Genomic DNA, 21,590 nt, shown 5'->3' with positions numbered 1-21,590 from the left:
CGCAGTGTATACACACACACACACTCACGGGCTGAGTGTAGTTCATGCCGCTCACTGCAGCTCGCACTGAAATGAGAGATTTAAGATTTCAAATTTGCCAGCAGCGACATGATTGGTTGAGTGAGTTCGTAGCGAAAGCTGATTGGTTGGACAGCTGATCAGAGGAAGTAAGCAGAGTCCGTGAGCTGAGGCTGTGACTGTGTTCGAAACCGCATATTAACGTTCTGCCTACTACACACTCAAACAGTATGTACTGTATACTGCCTACTAAATGAGCGTGACCGTTCACACTGAAGCATACCACCAGTATCCCAGAATGCATTTCACACCACCGGCGGCAACAGCGACAACTGGCGGCGATTTAAAGCAAAGATTTTTTCACGTTTATTGATCGTTTCTCTGTCCTTTTAGTACATTGATTATTTTTTTTAGGCGACAATATTGCCATATAGATTTATAATTTGTGTTCAGTTAGTGTTATAAACTCCTGTTTATAAATCTGCTCTGAAGTTTTCGGAGATCTGGGCAGAGCCGCTGGCCGGCCTGCCGTGTTTACCGGCGGTATCCTGGGTCCGAGGCTTCAGTTATGCCTCAGCCACCTGCTGTCACTCACATCGCCTCGTCGTCTGCGGTACATTATCCAGATATACATCAATTCTGGATTTCCCTCAGAAGTAAGTATTAACACATCAAGTTTCAGTCAGATTGCTAGCTCCCAGTAAATTAATGTGATGTGAACTGCTAAGACTGAGGGAAAGTAAGAAAAAAGAAAGAAAAGAAAAAGGTCTCTTTCATTAAAATCAGTTATTATTATTACTATTATTATTACGATTCTTATATATTGTCATTGTACGCAGTCTGACAGAACGCAATGCATTGTGGGGCAGTTGAGTATGTCGAGTAAGCTCACGGTGCATACTCTGAAATTCTTGCTGATTTATTATACATCCGGGCATTTCTCGCGTACACAAAATTCGCATACTACGCAGTGTGAACACACTACATACTAACTGACGTCAGACTTAGCATGAATAGTACGTTAGAAAACAGCCAGTGTTTTCAGTCACACTTTGATAAAAGAAACACTTCCTGTCTCCTGTGATTTTTAATTCCATATTAAAGTAAGACCATGATGATGGAGCTCTGAAGGAGCAGATATACAGGTGTGTGTGTGTGGGTGTGGACATTTTGGAATATTTTTGCCGTGTGTCAGATTCATCCAAACATTTCCTCCTAATGTTTGTAGAAAGCATCAGTAATTAATAATCTCAGAATATTCAGTATTTGCTGCTGAACGTCAGTAGGACTTCAGTAAATGCTGATGTGTATGGACATATGAGATGTATATTTTCACACTAAAGCTTTACCTACAGTTCACATCATCTGAACAGGAAGAAAACACAGGGGTGAATGATGACATGGTGTTAGGTTTGTGGGTGGAGTTTCCTCCCTCTGGACCTGGTTTGTAGCCTCAGCAGAACAGTTTATTAGCTGAGCACGGCCTCAGTGTGGATCAGACTGAGAGAAGCTGCATGATCCTACAGTCTCACTGTCTGTGAACTCATCACAGACTGTTTGGTTGATATGTGTATCGTCCATACATAGAAGACTGTGGCACATGTTAAACTGTAAAGGTTGCTCAGTGTTCAGTGGAAATGTGGGTGTAGCTGATTATTCTTTACATTTGTACAGCAGTGCTTATTTTTTAATCCTATTTCATTCAGTTGTACTGAATATTATTTGGCACAGCTGTTGCAGATGAGCAGCTTCTAAACTTGTTTTATGTCTTGTGTGTTAAAGTAGGACGTCTAATAAGAACATTTTAGCTGTACCTCCACCTCTCTTTTCTCACGGCTGTGGCTCAGACATGAGCAGCAACAACAGCCTGACTCCTTTTTACTTTGAGTTCTCTCTGTTCACAGACCAGGGGCGGCTCAGATATCTGTCCTTCAGTCTGTGTCTGTTGATCTACATGACTATAATCTGTGTTAACGCCGTCATTATTCTGTCAGTGTGTGTGGAGAAGTCTCTGCATCAGCCCATGTATATATTTATCTGCTGTCTGTCTGTGAACTCTGTGTACGGCTCAGCCGCCTTCTTCCCCAGGTTTCTGATGGACATACTGTCTGACACTCATTTCATCTCCCGTCCGTCTTGTTTCATCCAGATGTACATCATTCACACTTACAAAGGACACGAGCTGACTATTCTGACTGTCATGGCCTATGACAGGTTTGTTGCTATTTGCCAGCCTTTACACTATCACAGTAAAATGACGTTGAGGATGGTGCGATATCTTCTGATTTTTGCCGTGCTCTACCCTCTGTGTATTTTTAGCATCTTCTTCTATCAGTCCAGCAGTGTGCCTTTGTGTGGTAATCAGCTGCACATTTTTTGCAGCTTCTTATCTATGCTGCAGCTGTCCTGTGTGAAAGAAAGTGTGATGAACATAGTAGGTCAGTTGCTCGTTGTGCCATCAATCTTTTTACCCTTGTTCTTTGTCCTGTACTCCTACCTGCATATTGTACTTGTCTGCAGAAGAAGCTCGTCTGAATTCAGAGGAAAGGCGTTACAGACCTGTCTGCCTCACATAGTGACATATGTGAACTTCTGCATCTCAGTATTCTGCGAAGTTCCACTGAGTCTTAACTTTAGTGAAGTCAATACATATGTCATTGTTGTCTTATCTCTGGAGTTTCTGATCATTCCCCCCATCAATAACCCTCTGGTTTACGGCCTGAAACTGCCCCAGATCAGAAGAGTCATTTTTGGATATGTGAAGATTCACATAAGGCAGAGATGAGGCCCATTATGTGCACATAATAAGAGCAACAAATAAAAGCCTGCAGCTGCTGTTCTTGAATATGCTGCCTCAGATTTACCTGTAGTCTGTTGTTTGTTACATCCATTTGAAATATATGGACATGTCTGAAAAAGCCAAGCTAACACTGTATATGTGCAACATTCACATTAAAGGTTTAACATGCACAGGCTGAGCATGAATGATTAAATTCACAGTTCATCTGACCCACAGCTGATCTGAAATCTTAATTCCTCTCTGTATATTCTCTCTGTCTGAGAAATAAAACAAGCTAAAACACTGGGCTTCTTAAGATTTTTCATTACGTTTAAATTCCCTCTGACAGACTGTGATATAGAGAATTTATCAACTGTTTTTATTTATCAACAGTGATCATATTTAACTACAAGTAGCAGTTATAATACATAACATACAACATGAGTTTTAACTTAAAGTAGAGATGTTTAAGACAACATATAAACATCACCACCGTGCACGATCAAACTATATTTTCTATGAAATAGTGTCTCATGATGCAGCGTAAAGCTCCAACATGATGTGAAACCTAAGACCCAGAGGTTAACCTGGGCTGGGGCTTGTCTGGGGCTCAGCCGGGGTGGGGGGTGTTTGGTCTGCAACAGTGTTTAGGTGGGTGGTACGTGTCAAAATAACATCCAGGTGAATGAAGGAGCCAAGGTTTCCCAGCACGTCACCTGTCAGTGGCTTTAATGTTGTGGCTGATGGGTGTACATTTAAGGTTAGAGCACCCTCTGGTGGAAGTAAACCAATATTACATGAACGTACAGATTGGCTTCCATCTGTGTCAGTGTGTTCACTTTAACTGGGTAACAGTACCTCTTGTATATGAATATGTTTATTTTGTCAACAGCTTTGTGGTGGTTCCATGTGTTAATCAGGAATCAGAGGGAGTTGTTTGTCTGCTGAAGTCTGATAAAGATCAGAACACTGAGATGGAACAGAGACTGAGAGCTGTCGGTACATGTTCTGATTCCTCTTGTTACTTTTTGGAAAAGTTTGTCTGGACGTGCAGACGTTCCTCTATCACTGACTGACAGGTGACTCCTTTCATATACAAGTTTTCACCTTAAACATTTCATTGAGTTTTAACCATCAGTTGTGAGTTTGGTGTTTTAAATCAAATTAATTTAAATTAAATTAAATGACTCTGTTTTTCTATAATCATCTGACCATTGAATCATTGAGTTTCAAAATCCAATTTGTGTCATTGATTATGTATTACTCTCATTTAAAAACACCATTTTGGATATTCTAATGCTTTATTTTAAAATTAAATGAAGTGGTCTCTGTCCCCAATGCCAGCTGAAGTGTATCAGTTTTCTTCCCCCAAATTAAGTCAAGGCTCATCAAGTGCCTTCAAATCGCAGCCTATTATAATTAGATCCCATAAAATTTAACATAGATGTTATAGAAGTATAACCTTCTCTTAATCTGCCTCATCTGATTCTACTTCAGTTTGTGATTTCCTGCAACTTCCAACCTGGCAGTGTGATCATTCATCAGTGTCTGTAATACCTCCAACCTGGTTTATAGCTGCTTTCCATCCCATACTTCTTCTCCTGTGCTCACTGGATTAGAAAAACTGTAGTCAGTCCAGTCTGTGCACTTCAGGTGATTACAGATGTATCTTAGGAGTAGAAACTTTAGGAAAGTTCCATCACACTTTACTTGGCTTTTATCTCAGTGCAGACTCAGGTTTGAGGCTGTCTCAGTTGTTTATGTTGAATTTAGATGTGTTCCGAAATCTTTTGACCTACCCTTAAAACTATTGAATTTTTAAAAAATGTGTTGTTGAATTAATTAATTTCTTAAAAGCTACTACATGAACAAAAACATGAAAAAGCTCAAAACTACTGAAGACAATCTAATTGGACTTTTTTAAATAGTTATCAACTTTAAAACTTGTGTTCAGAATTATAATAATTAAGTACATAATACTTCATAATTTGAAAAAAGTAGCTGGAACAACTAAATGAGTAATCGGCTTAAAACTTGTGTTTATTCACACTTTTTAAGTAAGATGTAATTTTAAAAAATCATCTAGGCACCCTATTGAGGGCATATGTAGGACAAGAGAACATTAACCATATTCTTAATAATGGGAGGTTGTGGATGGAGGTCATGCGGCAGGTGGTGAGCCAGGACCATCTCCCAGGCGTCCACCAGACGAACATTCAATCCTTTGAACACAGCTCTGAGCACCTTGTCACGCTGTATCGAGTACCAGTCGCTGTTGGTCAGTGCCTTCATAAAGTCCATTGTTTTCATGTTTCCAGTCCGGATGACCACCAGCGTGCCCGGAGCCCTGTCCAGGAGCCGCACCACTGCTTTGCGGATGCTCTGCAACCTCCGGATGTAGACCTCGATGGGAAAAGTGCCAAAATGAGCCCAGACGCCAAGAACTACAACAGTGTCACTGCCTCCAGGTAAGCTGTCCAGTTCATTGGCCACGTAATGCAGCTCCCTACTTGGAAAACTATCAATACGGAGTGGAGCACCGTGGCAGCGGAACTTCAGAAAGATGTTGTTTCTATAGTCGAAGGCCATGACGGGTCCACCTTGCCTCATGCTGTGTATGTTGAATTCCTTGAGATCTAAAGTTGGACAGCAGGAGCAGATGAAGCCACAGTGTGAATAAAATCAAATACTGTAAACTGCAAACTATAAATCAGATCAGATCAGTTACCTGGTAACGCTGCATCAAGGTATTCATACCACTGCCTCACCGTGGAGTCTCCGTGCACGTGAATCATCTTGCTTCTCAGACACTGACTGATTGCAGAGGGAGAATTGAATTGGCGAACGACGGTGCCACCTAGTGCTCGCCACGCTCCTTGGTAGTAATAGCCAGAGGGCCCAGACTTGACAACACTGCTCCTCACCTCTGGTTGACCTGAGAAGAAGTTAAAGGATAAGCGTTGTCCTGCAATGCACATCTCTTCCCAAGATGTTTTGAAGATCAAAAACTCGCTATTTACAAAACTAAATGGTGGCTGGTGGCTTTTAGTTTGCTCCTTTATGGAATCAGAAGCTCTTTTGTTTCTAACATCTGTAGCATATTTCATTTTGAATTATTGTAATTATAGGCAGAAATCATGCTTTACCTGCCTCGTGTGGCAGCACAGTGACACTGGGAGATCCTGACGCCCGAATGGGGACTTTCATGTTGACGTTACTGATGGAAAGCACAAAATCAGAATATGAGTTACTTTGGAAAAGTCCAACATAAAATGCATAAATTTGCAATAAAACATGAATGAATCACAGCTAGTATTATCCCCTTTTCTTAAAGAATGTGAACTAATGCAATCCAGACTGACTATTTAGACTGTAAACATCTATAGATTCGATCTTTACAATACAATCTTTTTATTGAATTTTATTTCATTTCATCTCTATTTTATATTTTAAAATTCCAAATCTTCTATTTTGACCTATTTTATATTTTATCTGCTCTGTCATTCCAAGAGCTGCTAAATGCTGTTTGATTGTTTTGAAACGATTATACTAAAGATCGATTCTATTCCATCTATTCCCTTACTTTTGAAAGAGCTTCTTCTCCTTGGCTGTGAGGTTTTCATCAAATCCTCCAGTGAAGTGTCTGACCCTGGCATCGCAGCTCAGGTTCTTTGGTTTGTAGCAGAACCATGGCTCACCCGTACGGAGGTCAGTGTAGTTGCAGAGCGGCCGCTGCGCTGGACGTAGGCATACGTTACAGGTGGTCGTTTCAGTCTTTGATCCTGAGCGGAAGAGGCTTTTGAAGTAAATCCTGTCTGGCACTTCCCTGTTCAGCCTTCGTAGCAGTGTGATAGCCTCACTAGGGTGAACCAACGTCACCTGATAGGACAGAGAACCAGAGTTTTCACCAAGTCCTATTTGCATTATTGTGCTTCTGTTGTACAAAATGAATAATGAAATGAGGTGAATAAAAAACCCATGCATGACTAGAATATCCACTGTATATCTACAGTAATTCTCCACTTTCTGGAAGCCTTCTGGGTGCTACTGTCTGACTGTAGGCTAACATTAGCGGCTATTCTGCTCTGTTTCAGTATCATCAACATCTTGCCTTTTTTCAACCAGCTCACAGAGCTAATCTTAGCAGAATCAGCTAAGTAGCTACAGCTGTTAAAACTTGACACCAACAGCTAGTTAGATAAAATCTACGGTTGCTGGCTACAAATGAGAAGCCTGTTCTTTGTCCAAAACTGAGACTCTGTTGTTTCCAAAATGACTTAGAATTTCAAGTGGTAAATCTGCAGCTGTTGACATTGCAAACTGTGTATGTGCGTTGTGGGAGGGGAAAGTTTACAGGTGTAGCAACACCTAAGGAGCATGAGGCTCAGTAAAGGGTCAGTTTAAAGACAATCACATTGAATGTGTTGAATTGAATTGTTTTTAGCATCACCTCAACCTGCGCGTCTCCTTCCCAGATTAAAGTGAATACAGCAGAATAGCTGCCATTGAGATGATCCACCACTTGGCCAGCCACACCTGCACCAAGCCTCGGGTTGTGCAGTCGGGAGAGTAAAAGGTCTCCTCCAGACTTCCTGGGATGTCCCTGGAAGTCATGCATTTTGATCATAACCTCCAGCTGGTCTCCTACATGCCACTGTCCTCCCCCCTTCCTCGGGAGAACTGTGAAGGTGCTGTGGGCAGGATCGCTGGTCTGCTCCAGAGAGACGAGAGGAGAGGTTTCAGGCCAAGCAATGGAGTCTAGTAGGAGGCTTTCTTCCACAGCCTCCTCAGGTGTCACTGGTCGGAAGGCGCAAAAGCCTTGATGCTTGTCAGAGTCAGTGGAAACTCTCGGGGTGATGATGGCGGAGCTGGCTTTCTGCTGACAGTGAGAAAGATGCATCAAACATGTACAGAAGAAAAGTTAATTAAACTGAACAAAAGGATCTTGTAGCAAAAAGACAAATTAAATATTTGTATGAACCACACTAAGTCTAGAAAACATCACAGTCTCATGGTCTTTTCCTAGACTCCGCTGATTTCCTCTGCTGTTTCTCTACAATCATAATATCCCTACTGTCAGTTTTAATAATTGAAATAGGCTGCTACAGCCTTAAATATTGCTGCCCACATCTATACAGTAAAATTCTGCAGAAAATACACTGAAAATCTCTTCACGTACATTTATAACCATGAACACACACAAATTCATTTAAGCTATGAAATATGTAGATTTACAGTGACACTATTTAGTAAACGTGAACTGACAATGATGAAGAAATATCTGAGGTACTCTGCACTATCTGTAGTTTAACAATTGAAAGAGCCATATTTCTTAAAGATCAAATTGTTTGTAAAGGTTTGTGTGGCAAAACTATAGAATGATCCCAGACTTATTCTTTAATTGTAGGAACTGCTGCTGCCACTCGATCACAGTGCAGGACAGTGAGGAAAACTATCATTCAACCTAAATCACATTAATGTGCAAAAGTTTAAAGAGAACATTCCATTGCATTTGAAAACAAAATCCTGAAGTCAAACCGAACAAGGTCCCCCGTTCAAACAACTCTAGTCAAAAGCCAGTTCTCACCTTTAGGACGTCCATGTTACGTAGCGAAAAGATTAAGACAAACACAGCTAGAAAAAGGAAGATGGCACCATACTTTGGAAGACAAATGTTGATATTCATATCTTCTCTGGCTGCAGTGTAGAACTGTGTCCACTCAGTCTGGTGCTGAAATAAAAAATACATCATGTAAATATTTGAATTCATCTGGATATTGCAATGTGACACACAATGTGCAAAGTTACCTTTACAACAATTTGTACAAAATCTGTTTTCACTCTCAGATCAGATCATTACAGATGAGTCACAGACACTGTCCCTCTGCTAGTTAGTTATAGTTAAGTAGATGAATCTTGCAGACTTAAACTGTAAAGTCTTGTTTAGGATGACCAAACTGGCTCGCAGATGTGAAGAGGTCCTGTTGGAGAACCAGCAGAGCCGGACCTGCTGGTTCTCCAACAGGACCTGGGCGTTTTTCTTGAGTGTAGAAACGTTCAAATGTCATTTTGTACGGACACAAAGAAAGATAAATATGAGGAACATATACAGGACAATGGTATCATGTTTCAGAAGCAGCACATTTTCTCTGAACCACCACTAAAGTCTAGGCTTAATAACCAACCTGTATTTTAGAAATTTCATTCATATGATGTCAATTTTGCCAAATACATTTTGTAGAAAACAAGGTTGCTACTGGACATATAAACTTTTAACTTAACGTTTAACTTAAAAGTTTTAAAAAGTTACAGTCTTTGTTGGGGAAGTTATTACCTTTGTGTTTTCATTATTTCACCAAGAGTTTAAAATGTCAACCATTATGATACAAGTGTCACTATTTACATCTGAAAATAGCAGCTTTACACCAACACAAGAATTGACATTATTATTTTACAGTTTTAGTCACCAGTTACTTTCCAGATTCAGATTAATACAAATATAATCAACCAGTAAATTATGATGTATTATGATAGATAAAGTATATAAAGTAGTAAACAGTCAGTAGAGTAAATGTAATGGAGTACAAACTACAATGTTTTCCTCTTAAATGTTGTGGACAAAAGTATTAAAAAGCACAAAATGCAGATACTTGTAAACCACACAAACCTCTAGTGTGTACGTTTCTCAATGATTTGTGACATCAAGCTTTCCTGATGTCTGTGAATCAAAGCTTCAGTTCCAGGCGGATGAATTTTATCATATCACGTGTCTTACCTCAGCTGAGATACTGTTTGGAGAGAACACACTGATGAAATCTCAGTGTGGCCGTGTCGCTGATTTTGCTGGTTTGCAGGAAAGTTTATTCTGTTTTCATGACTTGCAGGAACTGAGTTTGAGGGGGGTGACCACCCACCGCCCTGCAGCAGTGTCTCATCTTGCTGATGACTTATGTTCTTAACCACACCCACATCCTATAGAAAGCACTGTAACTATATCTGACAGGGACAGCTTAAAAAAGGGGGAAAAAACTAGAAATACCAGCTTTAGTGGAAGTTTACATCTTAAACCTGGCAGCACAGAAGATCTATACAATCACCAGATTCAAGATTAGTGTCACCAATTCAGTATCCAACAAATGTGAATCATGATCATAACCCCCCTCTGCTCCTGAGTTATAGTGTTTACAAGGAGCAGGTCCTTTCATTAGACTGTGGATTTCACAGGAAGAAGTTTCTATCCCAGTAAACAGTAAATACTTGTAACAGGCATGCAACATATTTTAAGTAGTATTGGCACTTCACCAGGCTTCAGTGACGCAGCAGGTATTTCTTGTTTGACTGAGCCTGGCGGCCTAAACAAGATCTTCTTTGTGAAAAAAGGCAGTCCTTCAAGTTTGTTTTACGGGGTAGTTAAAGAACGTGTCCTGATCAATCCAGTTACAATAACTTAAGAGAATCCACTTCAAACATGTGGTGTACAGCACACTTTGATTGAACTGAATGATGTCTAATTGTATTATTTTATAAATGCTTTCAGCAGTTCACCAGTGTACATGTTCATATTCTCCACCCAGAGTTATAGCTTTTAGCTTCTGGTAGAAGATTGGTTCCCAAGAGCAGGCTCAACCTCTACCAACATTTATTCCTGCTTATGTCCATTAAGCTTCTCAACACCAACATGTAAGGCAGATGTTGGCTGCGTGGGTTGTGCAGTATGTCACTATTATTATTACTACTATTATTATTCTTGTTTGTTGCAGTGATGAATAAACTTGAACTTGTTTGACATGGTTGCATGTTATCAGTATGACACGAGAAACAGGTCTATTTTATTCAGCTGGTTGAACAGGCCAGAGTTGTATTACACGATGTCTTTATCATGAGTTTCCTGTTCCTGAAACATTCCCTTCTCACTTTTACTTTCATCTACTATATCTCTGTGCATCTCTGTGCTGGTGCTCAGGGAGATGTGGGTTCCCAACAGTGTTTACTGTAATGGCAATAAAGTGAACTCAGCTCAAGAGTGAGAGATTGTGACATAACAGAGAAGAATATATGAAGGAGGGATCGAAAGAAACATGAAGTACAACCAAAGAAAGCCTTCACCCTCTTCAAGACCTGTCCACCAACCTTCCATTACGCCATCAGCAGCAGAGACCTTTTCTTACTGTCTCCTCCTAAAGACAGAATACCACCACAGCTGGACACAGTACAAAGATGCTGCCAGAACTGGGCCCTGGCAGTTAGTAAGAAGAAAACTAATATCATGAAGCCACAGGTGTCAGGAAAACAAACACCATTTGACCATAAATGATCAAATTATTGGACACAGTGAATGCATTAAAGGAAAAAGAGCTCTGAATGCAATTGAGAGAAGAGTTTAGAACTTCCAAATGATAATATTTGGTTGTGTTATCCAGAGTGAGCACAACTGTTGTCCAACTGCTCACCAAACAGCAATCTGATTTGAAAAAACTAAAGGCCAAAGTAGATCAGAATGTCATCTGTCCTTAAAGAGAGATTCCAAAGTGACAATATGTCAGCAGAGGCAGATCCTGAGCCAGTTCAGGCTCTGTGACCACAAACTGAAGGAGGAAGAAAAAACAAAAACCCATGGAAACTGAAAGAAACCTGAGCGTGTGGTCACTGCTCAACAGGTGAGGTTGAGACAGAGGTGCACTTCCTCTTAGACTGTGAATCATTCAGCAGAATGAGGAACATTTATTTTAACCATTTCAGCTCTGTGATTCCAAATTAAAAACAGGAGAAATCTGCTGCCTGAAATGTGTCAACATGACATGCGACACTGACATGAGACACACACATCCATATAATTTGCTGCACATACATACAGTGTTTTTTTTTTTTCTTTTATGCTAAGAAAGGACCTTGGAGTCATCTTTGATCAGGATATGTCCTTTAGCTGACATATAAAACTAACTTCTAGGACTGCCTTCTTTCACCTGTGTAATATCACCAAAGTCAGACATTGCCTGTCTCAAAAAGATGCAGAAAAACTAGTCCATGCATTTGTTACTTCTAGGCTGGACTACTGTAATTCATTATTATCAGGCTGCCCCAACAACTCTCTAAAGACTCTGCAGCTGATCCAAAATGCTGCAGCACCATTACTGACAGGAACTAGCCTCTCTACATTGAGTCCCAATCTCATAGTCCCCTACAATCCCACCAGGACTCTGTGCTCTCAGAATGCTGGTTTACTGGTGGTTCCCAGAGTTTCCAGGAGTAGAATGAGAGGCAGAGCCTTCAGTTATCAGGCTCCTCTACTGTGGAACCTTCTCCCAGTTTGGGTCCAGGAGGCAGACACCCTCTGTACCTTTAAGAGTCGGCTTAAAACTTTCCTCTTTGATAAAGCTTATAGTTAGGGTTGGCTCAGGCTTGAACCATCCCTTAGTTATGCTGCTATAGGCCTAGACTGCTGGGAGATCTCCCATGATGCACTGAGCTCCTCTCTCTCTCTCTCTCTCTCTCTCTCTCTCTCTCTCTCTCTTTTTTCTCTCTCTCCTCTCATCCATCTCTAACTCAGTATCTTCCCTTTCTGTAGTATTGTGCTCTTCTGTCTCTGTCTCCTCTTCTGTCTCTTTCTGCAGGTATTTCTGCCTCTGGAGCTGTAGAGTCTGATCTGTGATGACAAGTCTCCTGCTGCTCCTACAACTCCACTCAACACCTGCTGCTAGAATTAGAAATGACTTACACTGCTATTAGTTGTATTGCTGTGTTAGCAGTTAATACTTTAAATTATCACTACTATCATTACTCCTACTGTATAATTGGTATCACATTACTTTTTTTTTTTAACATGGAATCCGTTATGCTATGTTCTGGGTTTCTGCCTCTTCCACTGTCGCCTAGTGCTGCTCATGCTGGATCTGTTGGGTCTCTCTTTGTAAACACCATATTTTAAGAGTATGGTCTAGACCTGCTCTGTATGAAAATTGCCTTGAGATGACTTTTGTTGTGATTCTGCACTATTTAAATAGAATTAAACTGAACTGAATTGAACTGAAGAAAGCACCTTTGAATTGAACTGAGAGAGAAAGAGAGAAGAGAGAGAGAGAGAGGGAGGGGCAGACAGACAACAAGTTAAAAGGAACTGAACTGTTCTCGTATCACTTTGTTCCTCCGGCCGTGCAGCTCTCAGCCTCTCTGCACCATGACTGACCACTTCTTTCTTTCAGCTTCCTGTGAACTTTGAAGTTAAGCTGCTGTTCCCATCAGGGTTGGAATCATGAAGCAATCTGCCGTCTCGCTCGGTGAGATATTATCACTTTATACCTTCACACACCTAAAAAGACACCTTGCAATGCAGTACAGTTATGAAAATAAAAGAGTTCATATTTGTCAAAACTCATCTTGTTTTACCATCAGTGTGAGATTTTCTGTTTTCTGTTTCATGAGGAGCAGCTGGTTTCTGTCCACTCCTGATCCTTCTGGGAGTTTTCTCATATATTTACTGTCTTTTCTTGTTAGCTTTTAGTGACACCAGTTAGATGAACATTCACTTTACTGACTTCACTGTTTCAGAAATGTGTGTGGGTGATCTGTCCTAACTTTCCACTCACAGCTGTCTCACACAAGAATATACCACAGCAAAATCTTCTTCTTTAGATGATCGTTAAACACATTTTTTATCAGACATTATCAGCCTCAGATGCGGCTCAGTCAGGAGAGACAAATCTGAAGAAGAATCATATTTATTGTGCCCAGGAGAAAGAGACTGGATGAAAATGAATTAGCAGGTGAGGTTCAGAGAGAGTGATTTAGACAGACAGTCCTGACTGAGCTCTGAGCTTCATATACACTTGTTTGTCTGTGGTCAGAGGGATTTTCTTTCTGTCACTTCTTATGAACTATGTCACTGATAAAATAACGAGTTCTTCCCATTTTGGTGTGTCATCCTGGATATACCGCTGCCTTTCTTCCTGTAATGTCAATATATGTGTCAAACTCTGCAAACTATCCTCTATAAAGAGGAAGTGAATCAATGGTGCAATTTCCACTGGTGATTTCCCCATCAGTCAAAAACCTGCTTGTGTCCTTCTCATTATTACAGTTTCTCGGAATCTAAACAAACAAACTTACAGTTGAAATCCAGATTAGAGAAGAAATGAATTGAAAATAATAATAATAATAATAATAATAAGGTTTTACAGGCATACAGGACCAGTGGAGCAGGAAATGTTTTGTTAGGAGGAATCCAGTTACCAGCAAAGAGTGAAATAAACACAGGTTCACAGGAACAAAAACAGAAACATGACCAGACTTGTGACAAAGGCATGTGTATACACAGAGTGGGTGAGGAGTGAAGTAGGATCAGGTGAGTGGGAGGGGAACTGAAGGGATTCAAACTGGGAAAAAACGTGAGCAAGTGCGACAGGGAGACATCTTGTGGACCGAAGGAGAACTGCAGCTGTGACAGAGGTAGTACATGGAGATGGAGGAAAATGAGAAGTGACTGGAGACTAGGGTGGAGGGGAACTGAGGGGGCAGAGATGGCTAAAAGTCTAAAAGGGTTCTGTTGTCATGAGCACAGGTTGTTGTGAAAAGAAAGGCCTTCAGCATAGACTGACCAATAAGTGTTGAGGATAACAGAGCTGGTGAGAATCATTCATTGATGCTCTGACTCTAGGTACATACACTTATCTCATGTGCATGAACGTTGGAGCCAATTAATCAAAACCTTTGAAGGAATTATATCTTGTGTGCATGAAAAAGCATGTTGAGCACTCAGTGCTGCACCTGTAGAATGTTTCCTTCATGTCTTATTGAATTTCACATTCACTGCAGGAGGCTTTAATGGAAATGTGTGTGAAAAGGACAAAGGACGAGAGAGATGTTCATCTTTCCTTGAACCCATTTAGTGTAAGAGACTTTGTGTACTGAGACTGTGTGAACATCCACATATCCACTAATTTTCCAAGCAGAGTAGAAAGACTTTAATAAGACCAACTATGTGTCCATGGTGTGTGCATCCACAAGTTGTTTTCTTTTACTGAATCTTTTCTTTCTTTCTTCACAGTTTTCCTTTTGCTGCTGTTTCTGCCTTTATCATCTGAAAATGTCATTGTCAATGGAACCAGAGGAGCTCCATGGCTCTGGCCATGCCAGCACATCTTCCCTGAACCATTCCAGCCTAATGATAGTTTCATATACTGGCAGAGCCTGAACAACACTGTTCTCCATGCTTATGTAAACGGAAAGGAAGAGTCTATACACCAAAACCAGCTGTTTAAAAATAAGACTAAAATCTTTGCTGATCAATTACCTTTTGGAAACTTCTCACTTGTCATTGATCCACTGACGCTGAATGACAACACCTCCCTGGAAGTTATTTTTGTAGAAAAAATGAACCCTAAAAGACTCTGTCCAGTGACTGTGTATGTAGCAGGTCAGTACCTTCCTGTTAATGGCTGATGAAAAACTGATTTAAGTTCTTTTCTTCTTGATGATGGTGAGCTGGTGGAGGTAACCAGTTGGTGAACAATTCTTCTACAAGTCTTCTGACCCTTTTCAGATTCAACACATAATGTTTGAGTGTTTTTATGAGTCAAAGTAGCTCTAACCCAAACCGATCTGGTTTCATTGATTGGACTAAAGGTTTGATAACTCCTGAGTCCTGTTAGCTCTTGTTGATGTCATTGCATTGGTTCACATACTGTTTCCAGCCTACACTGTGAATGTTTGAATTATGTTTTCAATATGGACAAGATGATTTTGAGGGGTTCACTTACTTTTTCTTGTCACTGTAAATATCCTTTTATTGTAACTATAAAATGACCATATGTTTCTGATGTACTTCAGTCTTTATGTGTATATCTTCCTGAATGTTCACATATTCATACACAAGAAAAATCACAATAAACTAATCTAGACTCATTTGCAGTTCCTTTTCAGGAGCCTAAAATTGAGATAAACCAAAAAGAGATGACAGCGACCTGCAGAACAAAGGGAGGGTACCCTGAACCTCGAAGTCATATGGAGGTCCAGGGACCATCTACAAGGATATGAGCGCACACTGGAACCACATGAAGTTCGGACCATCATGTTCTCTGTAGAGGGAAAAACCTACAGCATCAGGAGCACAGTCAACATCACAGGGTCATCCAAAATGACCTGTGCAGTTTACAACCCGACTTCAAACCAGACACTGAGTACAACTAAAGATGTGACTCTTTCTTCAGGTACTTACATGTTCACATTTCCTTTTAAAATTGCATTTTTTTCTTTATTATTCCTCTGCATTCATGCTCATTGAAATGTAAAATAAATGTTAATGCTGAATGTTGATTGTAGTTTTGACTGTACATGCATCTGTGGAGAAGCTGAATGTTGCCTTGATGCCAGTGTTTCTCTTAAGGAAATTAACAAAGGATAATCCTATTCTATCCTGATTTGCAGTCATATTTCTTAAAGCTCACTGTTATCTGATTTATTGTTTCCATATGTTGAAGTACTGTGACAGCTCTTGTGTTTCATTTGTCTTTGTTTCAGGAGCAAGATTTCATCCAACAGCTGTTGTTGTTCTTTTTATTCTGGCCTTGATTGTTTGTTTTTCTGTGGTTTTGTACCTGTGCTACAGAAGTAAGTGTTCCTTTTACTTTCCTTTGAATGTTTGATGTAACATTAAGTGTTTGAATGAGTAATACTTCAGTGTTTAGTCACATGGATGTGTTATATGTTGCTTGGTCATCTGTCCTGGAACAAGTCACCTTTGAGGAGATCTGAACATTTGCTGAGACTGTTGAAGGTCAACAGAATGTTCCCTTCACCATTATTGTTTCGGGTTGATTGGGTCTGTATGAACGAATGTGAGAAGATCAACGCTGATGAAAATGTTTTGCAGACTTCTGTCCTCAGATTTGCCTCTAAGGCTACATCCAGGCCGCCTGCCTTTTTGATGAAGGTTGTTGGGGCTGCATGTAACCTGACAGGTATACCTGCAGACACTACTCAGGGCTGAATAAAGGCGCTGCTGATTCAGTTTCTTCTGATAAAAATAAAAAAATGGTCACAACGGTCACTTAACATTAATATCCTCCTTAAAAGAAACTGAGCAGCAGTCAGAGATGAAGCAGTAAAGCTCAGTGTTCTTTGTAGTAAAGATGCAAATACAACAATTCTCTATCAGGAAGTCTCAGGTGTCTGTTAGGCAACCCTCAAGCTATGACGCCAGCCTGGCTAAAAACAAGATAAAATGTTTGTCTCTGCTGTTTTCTTCCACTGTCATGACTCCAACATTTCTCTTCCAGACAAACAATCAACAAAAAACTCATCTGGCTCAGCAGGAAGCTGAGATTCACCTGAGCAAAATGTTCGTGAGGAAACAGTTTCTCTAGCAGGGAATCAAACTGCACATCACCGTCCCACAGGGAAGAGTGATGGTGCTGCACATGGTGTGACCTGCGATAACGCTCCTGCTGGTAATGACGCAGGACACGAAAAAAGTGACAGCCTGAAAATTTTAGATGAAGTAAACAGCATGGAAAGTGACAAAGACAAATAAGAGCAGAACAGATCAGAACTGCTGAAGGCAACGTATTTAATGACTGAATAATCATATTACTCTAAGCTTTTAATCAAGAATGCTAAATACTACAGATTTCAGGAACGACTTTTCCTGACTTCAAAGGTCAAAACTCCAGCACCACTTATTGTAGCTGTGTATGAAGAACAACTTAACTGTCAGACCAGTGTTTGTTCCTTATCCTACAACACTGAAGCCAGGAGTCTTTAAAATCTTAAAAGGTATAAATCCACTTCATTTGTGTTAAACTGTCTGTCCCGTTGATCAAAGGTCTTAAATTGTCACAATCATGCATTTATTTTTTTCACATTGCTTCATAACATCCAAGTTAACACTTGAGAAATGCTGTTTTTCTTTTGTAACATAACTACCTCCGACTGGAATGAGCAGAACCATCGACACTCTGCAATCATGTACGGTTACAAAGAAAGATTTTCTACTGAACAGCTTCAATCATTTTTCTAAGAAAGAGCACTTAACATTTTTTAGTGGAGGTGTTTTGAGGGGTCTGCAGCTTTAAGACCCAGACCTGAGTCCAGTCAGGGACCTTTATTTGTTGTTGTTTGTTGTTTGTGGTCAGTTGCTGTTTCCTATCCAATAAATATAGAATGCTAAAAAAAAAAAAACTGTTGTTATGAATTTTTATGTGAAATCATATCTGTGTGACTTTTGATTGATTGATTGATTTGTTCCAGGCGATCAGAAATTTATTTTAAGAAAGTATATTAGTATTAAAAATATTAATCACATAAAGTGATAAGATTAACAGATTAGCTCATTTTACTCATTTTACAAAAGCTGCGGTCAGTCTCGAAGGATGGAAGCAATGTCAACAACAGGTTTTTGTTACTTCTCTGCATCAGAGATGTCACAGATTCAAAGGAATCCCTTCAGATTCACAACTACAAGAAAGATTTCATCAGTTTTCAATAAGGAAAACACTGTAAGAGATTTTATGTTTGCAGTTTATATTAAGAAGGAATAATAAGAACTCTAAGATTTTGGTTTGTTTTCATCCTTTCTTCATTAAAATCAATCGTGAGTCTATTGAACTGTGATCGAGTTTTGAACTGAATCCTGATTTAATACCAAACTAGAGCCAGTTGATTAATGTCACAAATCAGAGGTTCAAATCCTAAATAAAGCAGCATGTTACTCTGTTATTTTACAGGTGAGGACTGGAAGACCCAGCTGCAGGGGTTGCAGTCATTGTATCTGCTCCATCACTTGTGAACGAGTGCAGAAAATGTGAGTAAATGTATTATATTCTCAAACACATCTGACATAGTTATACCAGTTAGACACTGTCCAGTATAATACCACTGCAGCAGCACAAAGTTTTCCTCTGTTTGTAGTTTACAGTTACCTGAACTCCTGCATGTGTTACCCTGATGTTGTTATATTTGAAATATAATAATAATAAAATATTTTCCTCTGATTCTAGGAACCAAAGCTCAGAGGTCAACAACAAAAACTCACCTACAGTGAATTAAGCTCTGTGTTTACAGTCATAAACTAAATCATGTGCTGACACCTGCTGGAGCAACAGTGCAGAGTTTACCAGGTTCTCACACATGAGGAGTTCATGAGTCACAAAGACCAAACCATTTTAAACACATTATAACTTCTATTTTATTATTTACAATTAATTGCAACTAAACCTTATCCAGAAAAAAATCATCAATACATGTATGGAATATATGAAGGCTAATGTATACACCTACATATCATATCACTGCAAATCACCTGTAAAGTAAAACTTTCCACAGAGACAGTTAAAGCTGTTGCTCAACAGTGAGACTCTAATAACAGCAGTTCTCTGTTTTTAGTTTAGTTTAGTTTAGGGGGAAGCTGTCATCATTTATTCAAACAGTAGAGGTCGCTCTTTAGCCTCATATGAAGCTGCCATATAAATAGCACTGGCTACTGTCTTGCTTTTCAAAATGAAAGCACTTCTTAACTCTGTCCATAATACTGAAGAGTTAACGTGAACCAGCTCACAACAGATAGAAACAGGCTGTTACCTCCTGTCAGACCCACGGCACAAGCCAGCGTTTCTGAAATAAAGTGAGAGAATAGATGTGGGGGGTTAGAGGGAATCAGAACTAAAGATCATTCCACTGGGGGAGGACCTGAGCTCGATGGACAGCAGCTTTGAAGGGATTGCTCTTGATTTTTTTTTTTTTTTTTTTTTAAGATAAAGGAGGCTGGAGACATTAAGCTGTTAGACAAACTGTCTCAGGAGGAATGCACTTGGAGAAATGCCATGGGAATTAGCTAAACAAACAAGGAGAGGATTTTCTGCATGGTCAGTAAAAGACGGAAAGAGCTGATATTGACATATGATACTGCTGTGGTCACACTCAGACAGTCCGGAGTCAGATAACAGAGTATTAAAGATCCTCTCTTGTTGGTCAACGGCTGCTTTGACTGGCAATTATCTAACACTACTACTCCACTACTAAAAATGGACTCATGATCTTTTCCTGCGTTAGGCATCAGTTCAGTCACTGGTGGAAAAACTGACTGTAACATAAAAACTCAGCAGCAGATGGGTGATTGTGCGGAGGCCGAGGTTCTGCTACACCTGCCTCCATCCTTTCCAACAGGTTGTCCTAAAATATTAAAAGGCACCTAAAGACTCATGGGGACAAAGTCCTGGGATGTACTTGTCAGTATGCCCCTCCTCCATCTCTGCCCTCGACCTCTGCAGCCCTCTTGTCCCTGGTTCCCATGTCTCTGCTGGGATTAATCCCTGAACCACAGGTGTGATAATCCCAAACAGAATGCTGCAGCAGAAACACTGGGACTGACAGTGCTCAGGCCCCAGTCTGCTTTGATCAGGGGCCCAACAGCTTCCTGTTGGTCCACAAACCGAGCCCAGGACCCGCTTCCAAAGAGGCGAGAGAACAAAACAAAGAACAATTGTTTTACAAAGTGCTGTCTGACTCTAATGTAGCATGAAGTGGTCAATGCATAGAAACTCTTTCACCAGTTTCCTGTTTCCATGGGATGTGCGTCTCAAACGTATAGAAAACCACAAGTATTTTCAACGTCATATTCAGAAACACTTGTGTTTGCTTTTGATCACACTGATCGGGAAAATGTTTGTTGATAAGAAATCTGAAAGATTGTTCTTTGACCTCTTGAAACACAAAGGATTAATGACTAGAGCGCCAAAGACAGTAACAATGGTTTTACCTTCAGAACCATGTGTTGATCAGGACTAGTACTTTGACATCAACATAGCTGATCTAAAGCAGAACAAACATCAGCCTGACTCTCGGGGGCTGGTTCCTGTTGCACAGATAATTCAGAATCATGTTTGAGGAAAACTAAGTTTCTGTTCCTGTTTCTGTCACAGCGGCAGAAAACTCCTCAACTCTCTGAAGAAATGAACAGTGCAAAACCTGCAATCATCATCAAATCTCTTTGTCAACTTCATGGTGGTTCTCAAGCTGTCAGAGTCCTTTAATGCTGTTTGGCTGTTTGATGGTTGTTTGGTTTGTCCTTCCAGCAGGTTCTGTGACACAACTCAAGGATAATTAAAGCAAACAGGATGCACCTGAACACAATCTGGAGAGCCACAGCAAAGGGTCTGAATACTTTTGTGAATTAGAGTTATTGATTTCAGTTAATTTAATTTTTAATAAATTGGTTATTGATTGTGGAGTGATGGGAAATGAATGGTAATTTTATTCATTTACAATCAAATCTACAACATAAAGTTTGAAAAAAAAAACTTTACATATATATATATATATATATATTCGTCACCCTCTTAAAATAATTGCCTAAGTCTAATTTTTTTGCCTAAATCATCTCCTCATGATGCTGGCCACCTCTGGTAAAATTGCCTACATCCTCAGTTAAACAGATCGTGCCATTCTACCCCTTTGGTATAACTGCCTATGTCAAGAGTGTGACTTAAACAGTTTTAATTTGCCTAAGTAATTAAATTCTCTCATGTTCCATGTTTGACTGACCTTGTTGTTTGTATATCAATAGGCATCTGCTGTTATAACTGTTTTGATTAAAATTGTTAGTAAATATCATATATTCAACAAATGGTTCAGTTTTTATGTTTCCTGAAAAATCTGAAAAAATGACTTAAGCGATTATTATATATATATATATATATATAGATATATATATATATATATACTTTAGAATCACTGAGACTGATTTATTTTAAAGCTCATGGAGTCACAGCATTGACTCTGCAACAGGTTTCAACTTTCTCATGAA

The 21,590-nt window shown here is 39.8% G+C and overlaps 2 protein-coding genes and 1 long non-coding RNA gene across 4 annotated transcripts; 2 read left to right on the top strand and 1 right to left on the bottom strand.

Moving 5' to 3' along the window:
• The first annotated feature begins 1,867 nt into the window (after positions 1-1,867).
• LOC108891844 (olfactory receptor 51I2-like) lies at positions 1,868-2,803 on the top strand. The gene has a single exon (XM_018689175.1). The coding sequence runs from the start codon at positions 1,868-1,870 to the stop codon at positions 2,801-2,803; it is 936 nt and encodes a 311-aa protein (XP_018544691.1).
• A 2,085-nt stretch (positions 2,804-4,888) lies between these two features.
• On the bottom strand, positions 4,889-7,788 carry LOC108891850 (NXPE family member 3-like). The gene is made up of 5 exons (XM_018689180.1): positions 7,248-7,788; positions 6,381-6,676; positions 5,944-6,014; positions 5,526-5,732; positions 4,889-5,433 (listed from the first exon to the last, which is right to left on the bottom strand). Exons 1-5 carry the CDS (start codon positions 7,695-7,697, stop codon positions 4,889-4,891), a joined length of 1,569 nt encoding a protein of 522 aa, XP_018544696.1. The 5' UTR covers positions 7,698-7,788.
• A 5,119-nt stretch (positions 7,789-12,907) lies between these two features.
• On the top strand, positions 12,908-21,012 carry LOC108891849 (uncharacterized). 2 transcript variants are annotated; one of them, XR_001962377.2, is made up of 6 exons: positions 12,908-13,071; positions 14,838-15,206; positions 15,702-15,999; positions 16,310-16,399; positions 17,068-18,590; positions 18,787-21,012. It is a non-coding gene; the product is annotated as an uncharacterized LOC108891849 (long non-coding RNA). The 2 variants fall into 2 exon arrangements; XR_001962376.2 differs by having other exon boundaries at positions 16,310-18,590.
• Positions 21,013-21,590: the final 578 nt, after the last annotated feature.

The sequence above is a fragment of the Lates calcarifer genome, linkage group LG1, assembly GCF_001640805.2.
Source record: "Lates calcarifer isolate ASB-BC8 linkage group LG1, TLL_Latcal_v3, whole genome shotgun sequence".
In the NCBI taxonomy this organism is placed as follows: Eukaryota; Metazoa; Chordata; class Actinopteri; family Centropomidae; genus Lates; species Lates calcarifer.
This window is presented reverse-complemented; position numbering and strand designations above follow the sequence as displayed.